General features: G+C 36.8%; 1 protein-coding gene across 1 annotated transcript in view; it reads right to left on the reverse strand.

The window, feature by feature from the left end:
• Positions 1-16,344, reverse strand: part of LOC150082879 (N-acetylglucosamine-1-phosphodiester alpha-N-acetylglucosaminidase-like) — a 105,453-nt gene that overhangs the window by 67,721 nt on the left and 21,388 nt on the right. The window contains exon 4 of the mRNA XM_090376888.1: positions 4,775-4,908. Within this exon, the coding sequence (XP_090233014.1) occupies positions 4,775-4,908 (134 nt within the window). The remainder of the gene's footprint in view (positions 1-4,774; positions 4,909-16,344) is intronic.

Below are 16,344 nucleotides of genomic sequence, written 5' to 3' on the forward strand. Positions count from 1 at the left end.
CATTGTATTAAATTCCCATCGATCTAAATTCCTCTCTAATTTCTACATTCAGCTTTATTTCCCTTTATTTATATATCAGTACAATTACCTGCCTTGCTCCAATTCTGGAACTCTTATGTTGGAAAACAACCTCTGGATAATGTGATCTAAAACTGTGACACTATTCAACAACCAACTTTCATTTATAGTTGGAAGTTACTCACTTCACTCTTAACCCACAGCCAGGAACCCAAAAAAAATGAAATTCCTCTGCTTACACAGGAATATGAAAAATTAGCAAAAAATAATTCAAAAGTGTTCCCTTTTTTTGATACTACCTTTATTTTCAATCTTTTCTGAACATCAGTGAAAAAACTTTTTTTTTTTTTTTTAATTAAAAACAATACTTTTAATTAATTTTTGAAATGAAAACTCCCTCCAGACCTGTTGGTGAGTAAAATGCAAATTTAAAAACTGCACACTTAGAAGAGATGGGGACGGGTTGACCAGAGCTAAGTTCCGGTTAACCCATCTCCAACTCTTCCATCATGCAATATGATTGATGTCTTTTGAGGTTACGATGAACACCATGGTGAGATCCAAACTTCCTTACATTTTGAGGGTACAACTCTAAAACGGTGTTTGTAGGCCGGCCGCTAGTTAGCACACTGGACCGAACCTATTGGTAACTCTCCAGGAGGCTTCTGGATCAGCTAGTGTATAATCTCCTACCTCTACTCTGCCAGACAGTGACTGGAGGGAGTTTGAGTAGTGTGTATGTGGGGACATTGTCGAGGCCACGTTATGTCAAGGGTCTGGGTATATTCCTACCATGTGTACGCCATATCCAAAAATCTGATTAATTCATACAGCATGACCGAATACACCATGAATTATCAAACTAATAGAGCAAACTTATCTGCAAAAAGATCTAAACCTCCCAAATACTTCCTAGTCCATTTCACAAATATACATGGTCTCAGTTCTAATCTCAATAATGTCCATTTCCACTTAGTTTGCTAAACCCCATGTACTTTTTCTGATAGAACAGTGGTCAAATCAGTTGATTCAATCACTGCTCATCTCAGTTGCCCAAATTATTTGCTGTATGATTCCTTTCACCTCAAAGGTGGTACTTGTGCATATGTCCACTCTGATATTCCCTGTCAGAGACTTGGTAATTTGGAATCTCCTCTTTTTGATCTTCTCTGGCTTAAAATCTCTCTACCTCATTCTGTCAAATTCATCTGTAGTCTCTACCATTCTCCCATTTCCACTAGTCACTTGGAACTCTGACTTTCTCTCTTTGCAACTTGACTTTCCCCAGTCCAACTTTCCTAACAGTGAGGTAATTTTCATTGGTGATTTTAATGTTCACAACTGGCTGGCTTCTAATCACATAATCATTTTTTAGTCACACAGACCCAGGTGGTCAAGATGCTGAGGCTTTTGCAATTACTGACGACCTTGCACAAACTGTTCATTTACCTACCAGAATACAGGACAATCCTAATCATACAGCCAGCACACTTGATCTTTTTCTCACAAACAACCCTTCTAAGTACATGGTCAAAGTGAGTGGTCCTTTAGGTACCTCAGATCACAACTTGGTAATTGTCTCTTCTCCAATGGAGCCTTTGTCTCATGGCCAATCCCAACCTCATGTTGTTTGGCAACATGAGGTTGGGATTGGACATCCCATTTTACAAGAATGCAAAATGGGATGACTTGTGAGATTTCTTTTCTTCTTTTCCTTGGTCGGATTACTGTTTCAAAAGTTAAGATGTTAATGCTTGCTCAGATCGTGTCAGTGAAATTATTCTTGTAGGAATGGAATCCTTTATTCCAGACTCCACTTTAAAATCTCGTCCTTTATCTAAACCTTCATTTTCCAATAAATATGCTAAGGCGGTTCAAGAGAAGAATGTTGCATATCGTAATTGGCTTGCTTCCAATTCTTCAGTTTCATTTTATGCCTACACCAAAGCTCGCAACAATTGTAAAGAAGTTATTAATCAGTCCAAACTAGATTTTGAACAGGCTAAGAGTAGAAAACTTGCTTCTTGCCCTAACGGTAGCCAAGCATTCTGGTCTCTTGCCAAAGCTATTGGCCGCAACTTTTGCCCATCTCTGCTCCCACCTCTGTCAAAACCAGATGGTTCTATTGTCACTTCAGCCAAGGATAAAGCTGACCTGCTAGCATCCCATTTTTCTTCCAACTCATGTATTAATGATCTTGGTAAAATATCTCCCATCATTCTCAACATGCTGCATTCAAAGTCTCCTGTGGTCTTCCATCAAAAGGATGTCAGAAGGATTTTCACAAATCTTGATGCTAAGAAGGCTCCTGGTCCTGATGGAATTTCCCCATTGTTCTCAAAACCTGTGCTACTGAACTTAGTCCTGTTCTTTGCCACCTTTTTTTCACTTTCTTATTCCAAAGGTGTTTTTCCTTCTGCTTTGAAATTTGCTCATATCCAGCCAGTTCCTAAAAAGGGTGACAAATCCCTCCCATCTAATCATAGTACCATTGCAATTACTTCTACTCTTTCTAAAGTAATTGAGAAATCAATTAACTGCCAACTCTTAAACTACCTAGAAACCTTCCGCCTGATCAACGATTGCCAGTATGGATTCCGTCAGTGTCGATCCACTGGTGATATTCTGGTTTGTGTTACCCATTTATGGACAAATTCAATGGAAAAGTTTGTTGAAACACAAGCAGTTGCTCTTGACATCTCAAAGGCTTTATGCCAATGTTTGGCATAAAGGGATTCTAAATAGGCTTCCATCTTATGGTTTGCCAACTGTTTTTGTAATTGGTTATCCAGTTTTCTCTGAACGCTCACTGAGGGAGTTGGAAGATGGCTCTCTGTCTTCTAACTTCTCCACTAATGCTGGTGTCCCCCAAGGTTCAGTCCTTTCCCTCACTCTTTTCCTCTTGTATATTAATGACCTTCTTCCATTGACTGGAAATCCTATCCATAGTTTTGCCGATGATAGCACATTGCATTCCACTTTCCATTTTGAAAAACCTTGCCCTGCTCAGTCAGCTTCAACTTCTCGAATATCCACTACCAATTCCTTAAATTCTGATCTCCAGTGAGGCAAAGACAACTTAGTTGATTTCAATCCGTCTAAAACTCAGTCCTGTCTTATATCTCGCAAAAAGGATTCTTCTGCTCCTATTCTTATCTTTGGTGACACTCCGATTTCTAGGCAAGATGATATATCTCTTTTGGAAATTACCCTGACTTTTAATCTCTCTTGGCACAAGCACATTACAAATATTGCTTCCTCTGCATCTAAAAAACTTGTTTTTCTCTTTCGCTATTACTTTTATTCGCCTACCATAGAATATTGTTCCCACATTTGGGGCAGTGCACCCAAAACCTCTCTAAGGCTTCTAGATTCCATTCAGAAGAGGGAAATTAGGTTAATTAATGACTCATTTCTAACAATCTCTCCACTCTCTGTCTCATAGACATTCTGTTTCTGCTGCATAACTTTTCTACAGATACTTTCCATCCATTTGCATATGTTAACTTGACTCATGGCAGATGGAGTTTTGTGAAATTTCATATTTGGGCCTTTAAATAAGATCTGCCAAGCCATTTCAAATTTCATTTAAATCAGATCAATAGTAATCTGGAAATTCTTTTTTTATTTCCTTCTACCCTCATGCAATAACTCGACTCCCAGTGGATGGATTTTCTTGAAGTTTCATATGTAGGCCTTTTAGAAAGGTTTGTAGAGCCATCACAAATTTCATTAAAGTTGGAACAATAGAAATCCAACAATTATTATTATTTCTTCGTATGTAATAACTCAAATCCCAGTGGGTGGATTTTCATGAAATTTTATATTTGGGCCTTTTAAAAAGATTTGCTTACCATTCCCACATTTAATTAAAATTGGACCAATAGAAATCTGGCACTTATTATTATTATTTTTTTTTTTTTTTCGCATGTATCACACAGGCTATCCACATACTGTATATTGTAGCTGAAACACATTTGTTGCTATGTGCTTGTCCTCATTTAATAACACTTAACTCCCACTGGATGGATTTTTATTAGGTTTTATATTTAGGCCTTTCAGAAATATTTGTAGAGCCACCCCAATTTCATTAAAATCAGACCAATAGAAAACTGGCAATGTGGCAGGTGTGCAGAAATGAAATTTCCTCAGTTCACACATAAGTCATTGCTTTTTGCTCTTTTTTTGTAATAAATTCATGAACTCTTACTATTTGCTAACATGCCTGAAATGTAAATGCACTGCATATGTTAATTAACTTGTTTTTCGAAAACACAAAAATTGGTTTCTTTTTTCAACCTATTTTTTGATATGCAGGGCAGTTTTGCATACCAAATTGCAATGGCATGAATGGACTGAACACCAATGGAATTTTATGATGACTCCCCAGTGGAAGTTGCTAAGCTGAACATTATTAATCATTTGCTGTCATTTCATATTTATAATTTCTATATATGGGAAAGCCACCTTTTTCAGTGAATGTAAACCTAAGTATAAATTAAGATCTGAATGATAAAGGGAATTTAACTTATATTTCTTCATATTTACTCTAAAGAATCTGGAGTTAATTATGAAGAAAAATTATGATACTCAGTTAATTGAAGTTGTTGCTACATAATGTAACTATCAAACTGCATTTACCTCTCTTTCAAAAAAAGTTTTAACATCAACCTTTCCTTTTAATAAAAGCTATACATTTTTTTAGTAAATCAAGAACAAAACAGATGTAATAATGTTTATGTAGCTATTCACTTACCAGTATCTTCTGTTTTCTCACATTCTAAATACTTGCTGCTATTCACAAATGGTACACCCTGTCTTAATAACCAAACTACACCTCCAACCAACTGGAGAAAGTTCCCATGTTTAACATCTTCTTCTGATAAATATCTGAAAACAGTTTTTTTTGTTTTTTTTTTTTTTAAATCAAAATTGCTGGATTGCACAAATAAATCATTTTGATGAAAATTTTAATATAAATAAATACAGCACAGAAATAAAGTAGTTCTGACTCAAGTTGAGAATTAAGCACATTAATATAAGAAATGCTCATAACAGTTAAAATGTCTACAAATAAATTCTACTTAAGGAAACTATAGATGGATGCACAGCCACATGGCATACCCATAATTTTTTTTGGGTGGGGGGAGGGAGCTTGCATGATCCAAACTAGTAACTTTTATAAGCATTTGACATTTTAGACAATAAAAATGTTTCAAACCATATCTACAATGTAAACTAAATGTTTATATAATTTCAAAAAACAACTTAAATAACAACAATAAATTCTCTTGTAAAACTAGAGTTGTCAAGCATCTGTAATGTGGACATTCTACACACACTGGTCAAAAAAATATGAACCTACATCCAGTACTGAATCAAGCCACCTTCGTTTTGAATAGCAAGTGTGCAGCAAGGCATGGATTCTATAAGGTGTGTTAGTGTGTTTTGGTATAAAAGTAACCATTCTTCCAGCAAAACATTGCATAGCTGCAACAAAGTTTAAACAAGGGTATGTCATTGCTGAATAGCTCTCTCCAGCATATCCCACACATTTTCAACAGGATTGAGATCAGGTGAATGTGGGGGCCAGGGAAGATGGTGAAAATCGGTGATATGCTCTGTGAACCATTCTTGCACGATTCTGGCATGATACGCATGTTGCATTGTCATCCATAAAGTGGCCATCACCAATGGTATAAAAGTATAACATTGCAGGGTACAGTAGATATGATACAATATTCAGGTACTCCCTAGATGACATTCAATCTTCCACCAGTATCAACAGACCCAGTCTGTGCCAACCAAACATTCCCCATGCCATGATACCACCTCCAGCTGCTTGGGTCTTAACAAGGCAAGCAGGGTCCATTATTTCATGTGGTTCTCGTCACACTCTCTGCCCACCATCAGTGAAAATCAAAGTGTAATGTGATTTCTCTGACCAAATGACTTTCTTCCATTGTTCCACTGTCTAATCACAATGTTCTCAACGCCACTGCAAGCAGATTTTTCTATTTTTCTCTGAAAGAAGTGGCTTCCAAATAGGCAGGTGGCTGCCAATAACCAATTCTTCAATTCCCTGTGCATGGTACGGGTTGAAATATGGAAGTTCTGGGCTTGGTTGAATTCAGATGTAATTTGCTACACATTGGATGTCTTATTTTTCTGCACCGTCCTCCTTAAAGTATAACGGTTTCAATCTTGTAGTAGTGTTTTTCTGCCACCTTTATGCCTTTGAGATGTGGAAGAACCACTTGCTTTCCAGTCATTAAAAACCTTTGAGAATGTATGCTTTTGATAAACCAGTTATGTCTTTTGTTTCTTGATTTGTGGCTCCTGCTAAACATGCATCCACGATAAGACCTTTTCAAAAGTCTGATAAATCATGCATTTTCCCCATTCTGGCTACAGATTACTGCAGTCGAACAGTCCATTCAGCCTCAATACTCAACAAAGCAACATATCATCATCCCACATCACAGCTTTCTTTGCATCTATTTTCATTTCTTCTGTCTGTGATTGTCTTAATACAAAGGTTCATATTTTTTTTGGGCAGTGTGTGTATATACGATGTATGGAAATAATGATTCCAGACTTGTGCAATAAACAAAGGAGCTCAAAAATGGTTTAATTTTTATTCAAAGTAATCACCAATTGATAAAATGCGCTTAGTACACTATTCTATAAGTTTTTGAAAAGAGTTAGTGAAGGCATCCAAAGAGATGATGTTTAGTGTGCTGGTTATGTTTTCTTCGTTCTCAACATCCTGAAATCTCTTTACTTTGAGAGCATTTTTCACCTGGGGAAAGAGGAAGAGGTCTGCTGCTAGACCAGGAAAGCAGGATGGATGGTTGATCTGCACAATGCCACATTGCATCAGAAATGTCTCCATAACAAGTGCTGAATGGGCAGGAGTATTATTGTGCAAAAAGAACCAGCTGCCTTTCTCTCGAAATTCTGGACTTGCCTGGGAAATGCACTACAAGAGGCTTTGAAGCAACTGTACATAGAATGCATCATTGACTCTCTCACCTTCACGTACAAATTCTTTGTGAATCACACCCTGTTTGTCAAAAACAGTTGGTATCATCTTGATCCTGGATTTCTGTAAACAAAACTTTTTTGGGCTTTAGTGATGATTTTTCAAGTCAAGAAAATTAGGAATGTCATGACAAGTCTGGATGAAATCTTTGCATGATGACACCTTCCATTGCTTCTGCTCATCCATGAAGCTGTGTGGCAAAACTTTTGCACAGATCTTCATGCAGAATTTGACGAATTTTCTATTTATTCTTATTCAAATCATCAACCATCATTCTGAGGGTCAAATGACAATCTCTCCAAAGTTTCCCAAACGTTTACAACTCTGTCCTTATTTTGAGACGATAATGGAAATCCACTTCTTGGGTCATCGAGAACATTTTCATGTTTATCTTTGAACTGCTTATACCATTCAAACACACTAGTATGACTTAATGTTTCATCACCATAAACAGTTTTAACATTTCATACATTTCTGTTGCAGATTATTCCAGTTTAAAAGCAAAATTTGATATCTGTTTGTCCTTCCATTGCAAATTATGACATGGAACATTAACACTACTGATGAAACTGGTACCAGTTGTTACTTGCACCCTGCCAGCCTACTGGGAAATCCCTGTACCACCATCTGTTGGAAAAAGTTTGAAGTACAATATACTCCTTCCATCTATTTTGAAACTCATTGCACATGACTGCAACAATACCAGTCCAGGCAGTGGCGGACTAAGGAAATATCGGGCTCTAGGCATGATTCTCATTTTGGGCCCCACCTAGGGTTGCCACCTTTCAGAAATTGTAATGGAGGACACAGCTGAATGGGTTAAAAAAGGTCTTCTATTACTAAATATAAAAATATAGGTCTTATATTATGTTGAAAGTGATAACTGTGGCATCAACTGGGTCAAGTTAAATACACTTACATTTAGAGTACACCTAAACTTCTTTTTACGCGATAGATACGTTCCTAAAAATTATGCGTAAAAAGAACTACTGACTCCATAGAAAAAGTGAAGATTGGTTCCAAACCTGAAATATAAGCAAAATAATGAAAAAAACAAACATTAAATTCATTAGGATCATAAGATTTTTATTTACATTTCATGGAGAACACACGTACATATAATGAATTTTAATAACTTAAAAAAAAAAAAAAAAAAACATTCATTTCAGTTGTTTGCTAAGGATTCTATAAAAAATATTGTTATTCACTATCAGTTTCTGTTAAAATTATGTTATTCGCTATCAGAGGACAGCAGAAGCCACACACACTTGTGTGGTTCTAAATATTCAATATCTGTTGTTAGTACATTACATGCAGTGGATTGATTGTAAATACATGGTCAATCATAGTTCTTTTAAAAGTTATGTTTCTATCACAGATAAATGGGCAAAATCAAGTCCTGCACAAATGTCTTTTGGTCAAAAACTAGGGGAAATCCATGTGATGCAACTCAAACAATACAAACTGAAGTGATCATTGCCATCACAGCAGCTTTGCATTTGATAATAGCAGAAAAATTCAAGGACTGCTTTAAAGATTTTTATCTTAGCAGAAGTGTAACAGCTAAAGGAAAATATTTTAAGGGAGGCTGTATGTATAACTTTCTGACTATACCATACACTTGAGTAATATAAATTTAAAATCCACTAACATATATTCAAAGAAGTATCTAAAAAGATATGGAATTAAAAGAGGACAAAGAATATTATAAGTTTGCAGAATGCTTGAAATTATGTCAAAATAATCATAGGATTTAAACTGAAACTTATAACTGATAGATGTATGTTATTTATTCAGCTTTCTTTACAAATCTTGAAAATAAATACCATTCAGATTCTATGGCTTTTATCCTAAATATTTTGTTGGCATTCATCATACTCTACTGTTTGATATTCTAAAAGTAATTGGCCATTTTATTTGTACAATTAACTCATAATTAGTGGAGAGAGAGAGAGAAGCAGGTGCTATAATTCTAGTAACAATGAACCATCACTTTGCAGCAGTGCTTTCACTAGATTCTACAATTCTTTTTTATTGACTAGTTTTCAGTATCCTATGGCAAAGAAATATTTTGTGACTACTTTGTGTATGTCTCCATGCATTATTTTACTTATATTATGATTAATATTATACTTCTGATTTCGCACATTATGCTAGTCAGGAAGTGTAACCAGTATATGAGGTGCAGTTGAAAAATAATCTCTCTTCCCTTTCTTCTATTTATTTCTTTTAGGTTACAATATGACCTTATGAGGCAGCACATTGTCTTGATACAAAATGAAATTGCTGCCAAAAGGGAAAGAGTTTACTAAACTAGAGGTAAGTATTGGCTCTGCAGAAGGTCTTGACAATGTTGTTCAGTTATTGTGATACCCTCTGGAACAGAGGCATGTTGAAGGTTCAGCATGTTGAAGGATCAACCCTTCCTGATCTCAAAAACTGGGTACAAAACCTTGTCAACTGATGCAGCTATCTAAATTTATTTTGGTGGTGGAGACTTGTACAAATGTTTAGATTGTACAAAGGACTCATCTGTGGTGTTTCCCAACATTTTGCAAACATAGGCCACTTTTATATCTGAGGCAGAAGTCACATGGTAACTACCCATTTCAGAAAACCCTCTGGATGAACCACATGATGTGCTAGCAGGACTCAACTGGACATGCATCCAATGGAGCCTGCTTTTTTTCAGTATCCAACTTCTGTGGAACCCAGCACCTGCACTTTGACATTCCCAAATCCTCACAGATGACGAAAAGTGGGAAAGGTTTATCTTTCTACTAGATACCCTCAACTGTTAATTAGCCATCCTTCATAATAATTTTCTCCCTACAAGTAGTGTTTCTGGGTGTTTATAAGTGCAGTCTGCTAAGCCATGGCTCATCTTGAATGGCCTGTCACCTTTAAATCCACAAACTTGTTTCTGAACCATGCCATCAGAAAGTTGAATTACCATAAACTGTGATGAGCTCACAATGGATGTTGCAGGCTTTATCATCTTTTGCAAACTGAAACTTAACAACTCTATTGGTCGACAAAAAAATTCATGGCTTCAGAACAGTCCCAGAAATACCTACCTCTGAAGAACTTTACTATGGACAAGGCACAAGCAGCAGAATGTTTCACTTTCCCAGAACACAGCCAACACTTCAAGGTGATGATTGATGGTAAGTATCAATGTATTTCTTGTTAAACTAATCTGATAAATTTTACTGAAACATATATACACAAAGTGATTTCTAGTTGAATTCCTAGCAAATAAAGTTTGTATATACAGACAAACCAGACTGACTTCAGTGGTAAAGAAAATCATGGAGGCAATGCACTACAGAGTCATCTAGATAGGAATAATTTTCTTAAAGAAACGCAACATAGTTCTGTAAAGGGTTTTTGATTTGATTTTATTGGCGCAAAAAGTCTGTAAAGGGAAAGTCATGTTTAACTAACCTGATAAATTATTGTTACAGTACCACTCATGAGGTGAACATATGAAATAATTTGTATCACTGTTTATTTGGACTTGAGAAAAGCATTTGACTCAATCCCATATGAAAGTTGCTATTGGATCACAGGTAAGATCCTTAGCTGGATTACAAGATAATAATAATAAATTTCCTGTTTATACTCCGGCACGACAACCAAGTCAGTAGAGTTTACAATAAATCATCAATACAAATATTTATCGTATTTAGTAGTCATGGGCTTGAACCCCAGTCTACTCAAGGAATGCAAGCTATGCACTCTCGCTCCTGACCACTGGGCTACGCCAGGCCTACATGACAGGGTGCAAGGGGTTGAAATTATTGTTCCCTCATCAGAATGGGATATGGTTGCTCAGGGATTAGTGCTTGAATAACTCCTGTTTCTGATTTTCTTAAATGACACTGATTAAGAAATACAGGGCATGATGTCAAAATTGTGGATGATGTAAAGATTGGAAGAGTACTGAATGATAAGTGTCAAGCAGCACTACTTCAGGACAACTTAGATAAGTTTCAGGAATAGTCAGATAAATAGCAACTAATAAATAAATAAATTTTCTGTTTGTACTCCAGAATGAACATAAGGTGAGAAGAATTCAAGAGATAGAGAAAACAAGAACATCACTGTATTTAGTAATCATTTGAGCTCTTGAACCATGGTCATTCAAATGCAAGCACTTCTGTACCTTTGTACTTGACCACTCAGCTAGAGCAGCAGCCCTACCAAGTGTAGGGTTGCTGCTGTAACTGAGTGGTCAAGCACAACCTCAAGTTATTTTGAGGCTATTTCCAAAAGTGTAAAAACCTGCATTTTCAACATTAAAATATTAGTATCCACGTTCCTGATCATTCCTGTAAGGTATATAAGTTGTCCTAAAATAGTGATCCTTGACACCGGCCATTCACTACTCTCTCAATGAACCTGGTTGAAAGGCAATGCTCCGGGTGAAATTAACTAATGGATACACACGTGAGAAGAGCTGGAATGCACGGGCTGCAGACTATGGTAACCAGATAACTTAGAGGGAATCTGATTGAGGTTTACAGGGCTCTGAAAAGGGAGAGTAAAATGAATGAAGGGGGAGAAATTTTCATGGTATTAAATGGTGTCAGAACAAGGAGGCATAAATTAAAACTAAGTGGGGGCAAATTATATATAGTGGGCCATAGGACTATTTCTTTTAGCTAGAGAGATGTTAATAATTGGAATAAGTTGCCTGCATGGGTAGTGTAAGTGAATGGTTTGGATAATTCAAAGGCTTGCTAGATATCTATAGGAACAGGGAACACATAGGCTAGTGCCCTCCAGTTCTTTTACAGTTGAGTGTGAGAAGACAATAAGGAGTATCCATTACCTGTCAAATCAAGCACAAACAACAAAAGCTGAGTTCCCACCCAAAGCAAAATAAAAATATTTATGTTAATTGAATACAGCTTTAAACAAATAACTAAGTTGCAGTACCTCAAAGTCACAAGTTCCACAAATTCACAAGAACGGAGAACACATAGGCACTAGCCTATGTGTTCTCTGTTCCTATAGATATCTAGCAAGCCTTTGAATTATCCAAACCATTCATTTACACTACCCATGCAGGCAACTTATTCCAATTATTATTATTATTATTATTATTATTATTATTATTATTAGCCATATGGTGCAAGGAAGCCTGAGGCTTATGCTGCACCAGCCAAAAAAAAATTTCTGAGTTACCCTGTGTGTGTGTGTGTGTGTGTGTGTGTGTGTGTGTGTGTGTGTGTGTGTGTGTGTGTGTGTGTGTGTGTGTGTGTGTGTGTGAGAGAGAGAGAGAGAGAGAGAGAGAGAGAGAGAGAAAGTAGAAGGAAATCACCAAGAAAGAGAAGAATGATGATATCCAGCTGAGGGTAACGTCTCTCTAGCTAAAAGAAATTCTCCTACAGCCCACAATGAACTTCCCTTTACTGAAGTCAGAAGAGAGTATTTATTCCATAATAATAATAATAAAAAAAAAAAAAAACCTGCACTTAGTTTGGGGTTTCCTTTATTAAATTTGATGGTATAGAAACCTTGTGTTTCTATCTTCGTTGTTGACTGGGGATGAATGTATGCATTTAAATAAAACACTTAGCATTTTGGAAAACATAGAAGACAAATTACTGCATTTAACAGTTTAATATATTAAAATTTTGAAGTCAAAACAATCAAGGTATACTCTCACTCTTAAATAACAAAGTCAGCATTTCCTTATAGAAGGTAGCTCTCATTTTTAACAACATTAAACAAAGAATGGCCACAAATAAGATACAGTGCATTCCGGTTAATGGGGGCAGACAGCCGTTTATTTGAGACAAATCTTAAAGAACAGAACCCAATTGAGAAAATAAACAGGGCTTACTTCGTTTAATTGGGACAACATGCCGTTTAATTGGGGCAGGAGACCACAGCACTCGACATTACCCTACGATTGTTTCCGACCATACCACGTGGTTCGGTCGGATTTCTGGAGGTCACAACCATAAAACAATAAAAAAAATTAACAGTCCTCTGTTTATTGAGCTTTCTGTTAGTGCAATCTATTATAAATGGATAGTAAACTCCATATTATTGAATTTGTGATAATACGGACAGCTGGAATTCTGTGAGTTATTATGGTGAAATGTGTTCACACTTCCATGAAATCTTCATTCATATAAAAAAATAAATTTTCAGAATCTTCTTTTCATTCCTATTTTTTAAGCTTCATAACTTGTTACTCCATTCTCATTTGCGTGTATCATGTTACTTGCGATTTGTGTGTGTGCCGTGTTCTTTGTTACTGATTGCTTATCTTTTTTACTGTTTTAAATTTTAACCCCCACTCAGTCCAGGGCAGTGCCGAGCCATTTTAGTACTTGAGGCAAGAATGGAAAATTGCACCCTACTGTTTAATGATGGCAATGTTGGCAATTATTTAATCCTCCTTTTGGCACCCCTTTCAGCTTTTAACCTGAGGCAAGAGCCTCGTTCGCCTCACCCTAGGCACAGCTCTGCCACCCACAAATGTTAGTTAAAAGAAATATCAACTTGTTAGTATGTACATATTACAGTACGCATTAATTAAGCTATTCACATAAGCATACATTTATTTTTATTTTGTTAACCTGTGGAAAATATTCTTCCGATTTTCAAGTATTATTTAATTTTTTAATTGGCAAGGTAATAAAGTGTAAATTTATGCTTGATATATCTTTACTTTTATAGCTTGTGGATAATATTCCTCCTATTATTGCTAATTAGAATCGCTGTTTAATAGAATTAAAATTCAATTCACAAACATGGTCACAATGACCGGCACTTACTACATATCATACAGTGACGGTAGTTTACTACGGTGAGTCCATCGTAATGTGATTTGATCATACAGAAAATCAATCGTAAAGCTATATTTTTAACTATTTATGTGAAACTCATAATTGGGGCAGCCGCTTAATTGGGCCAAAATGCACTATCCTGATGTGTCCCAAATAACCAGAATTGACTGTATATTCTACACTAGCTTGCATCTAAACACTTCAGAATAAGCCAGATCTTAGAATCATAGCCCTGAAAAAATGAGCAGGCTTTAAGTAAAGTACTTTTCATTACAGAAAACCTCTGTTGGCAAAAAAAGTGCAAATATGGAGGATGCGGAAAGGTCAGGGAATGACCACCGCATATCCCGGAGCAATATGGCCTTAGTTGCTAATGCTCCTAAAAACCAAATAACAACAACAACAAAAAAGTCTCTCTTGTTACAATAATGTTTTCTTTCATTTAAATAGTGGGCAACTGCTAAATTTCAGTTGAGATTCACTTTTGAAATGATAGTTCAAAACTCACAGCTTCAGAAGAATAAGAAACTTTCCCACAACTATATTCCATCGGCCTGACTGGAAAAACAGACAAGATTATTAAAAGTAGCCTTTATCTGTGGGTAAAAATTCTATTCATAGCAATTGGAGAAATCATCTGTATTAGCACTAGCATTAGTAGAGGCACACGATGCAAGAAAGCAAGCTTATGTAGCATCAGCCAAAAAAAAAAAAAAAAAACTCTCCCATTTCACCCCTCTGTTCATTCCAAATACCTGTCCAGCCCAGCCTTAAATTTATTTAGGCTATCAACTTCCACAACAAAGGATGGAAATCTGTTCCACCAACAAATTACTCGCTGGCTAAAGGCAAACTTCCGCACATCTATCCTACATCTGTCTTTCCGCAATTTGAATTTATGCCCTCTCAGGTGATTATTCTGAGCAAGAGGAAGAATCCCATCAGCACTGAGCATGCTCAAACGATTCAAGGCTTTATACACCTCAATCAGATCACCTCGCAGGTGCCTAGTCTCCAAACACTGTAATTTGCAAAACTTAAGCCTTTCTTTGTAAGGGAAACCTTTTTTTGTTCCATTCACTAATTTTGTTGCCCTTCTCTGTACTCGTTCCAACAGCTCTACATTCTTCTTAAGATGAGACCTCCAGACCTGTATACATTACTCAAGGTGTGGCCTGACCATTGCCTTATACAAGGGGATAATCACCTCCTTATCCCTGCTAGAAAAATTCCTGTATATCATTGATAAGACACCATGAGCTACTCTTGCAGACCGTCTCCACTGCTCAGAAAACTTCATATCCACCTGCACAATTACCCCAGGTCCTTTTCGTTCTCTACCACTGTCAGTGTAGTACCACAGAGTTGATACGTTACTCTGGGGTTACTGCTTCTCATATGTAGTACTTTACATTTGTCAATGTTAAACTTCATTTGCCACCTCTCAGCCCATCTGCTCAACTTTTCTAGATCCTGTTGCAGCAGCATACTGTCATTAGTGTCCTTAACAATCCTGTCAACCTTCGTATCATCTGCAAACTTGGAGCATTACACTTGATATACCATCATCAATATCATTTACAAAAAAACAGAAAACAACAATGGGCCCAACACTGAACCCTGCAGGACTCCACTAATAACATCAGTCCACGATGAGCAGTGACCATTGATTACCACTCTCTGTCTTCTCCCACTCAACCATTCCTTTATCCATAGCAGCAATTTGCCTCCAATGCCCCACTGCTCCAATTTGTTCAGCAGTCTTCCATGTGCAACAGTATCAAAAGCCTTTCTAAGATCCAAATATATGTTATCAAAGTTATTCCCTGCATCCAGTTCCTTTGTGGCCACATCATAATATCCAATCAAATTGGTCAGGCAAGACTTTCCCTTAACAAAACCATGCTGTGTCCGAGCTATAACTGAAGTCTTGTCTAGATGATCCTGCAGTGTTTCTTTTACCAGTGCCTCCATTAATTTTCCGGGAACAGAAGTTAAGCTAACAGGTCTAGCATTAGCATTTAGCATTAGTAGAGGCATTTGATGCAAGAAAGCAAGCTTATGCAGCATCAGCCAAAAAAAAAAAAAAAAAAAACACCCACTTCCACTTCACCCCTCTGTTCGTTCAAAATACCTGTCCAGCTGAGCCTTAAACTTATTTAGGCTATCAACCTCCACCACAAGGGATGGCAGTCTGTTCCACCAACCAACCACCCGCTGGCTAAAGGCAAATTTCCGCACGTCTATCCTACATCTGTCTTTCCTCAATTTGAATTTATGCCCTCTCAGGTGAATTTTCTGTGCTAGAGGAAGAATCCCATCAGCATTGAGCATGCTTAAACCATTCAAGGCTTTATACACCTCTATCAGATCACCTCGCTGGTGCCTAGTCTCCAGACACTGTAATTTGCAAAACTTAAGCCTTTCTTCGTAAGAGCACCCCTTTGTTCCATTCACTAATCTTGTTGCCCT

This window comes from Mastigoproctus giganteus, chromosome 7 (assembly GCF_048544385.1).
Source record: "Mastigoproctus giganteus isolate SK-2022 chromosome 7, ASM4854438v1, whole genome shotgun sequence".
Taxonomy (NCBI): Eukaryota; Metazoa; Arthropoda; class Arachnida; order Uropygi; family Thelyphonidae; genus Mastigoproctus; species Mastigoproctus giganteus.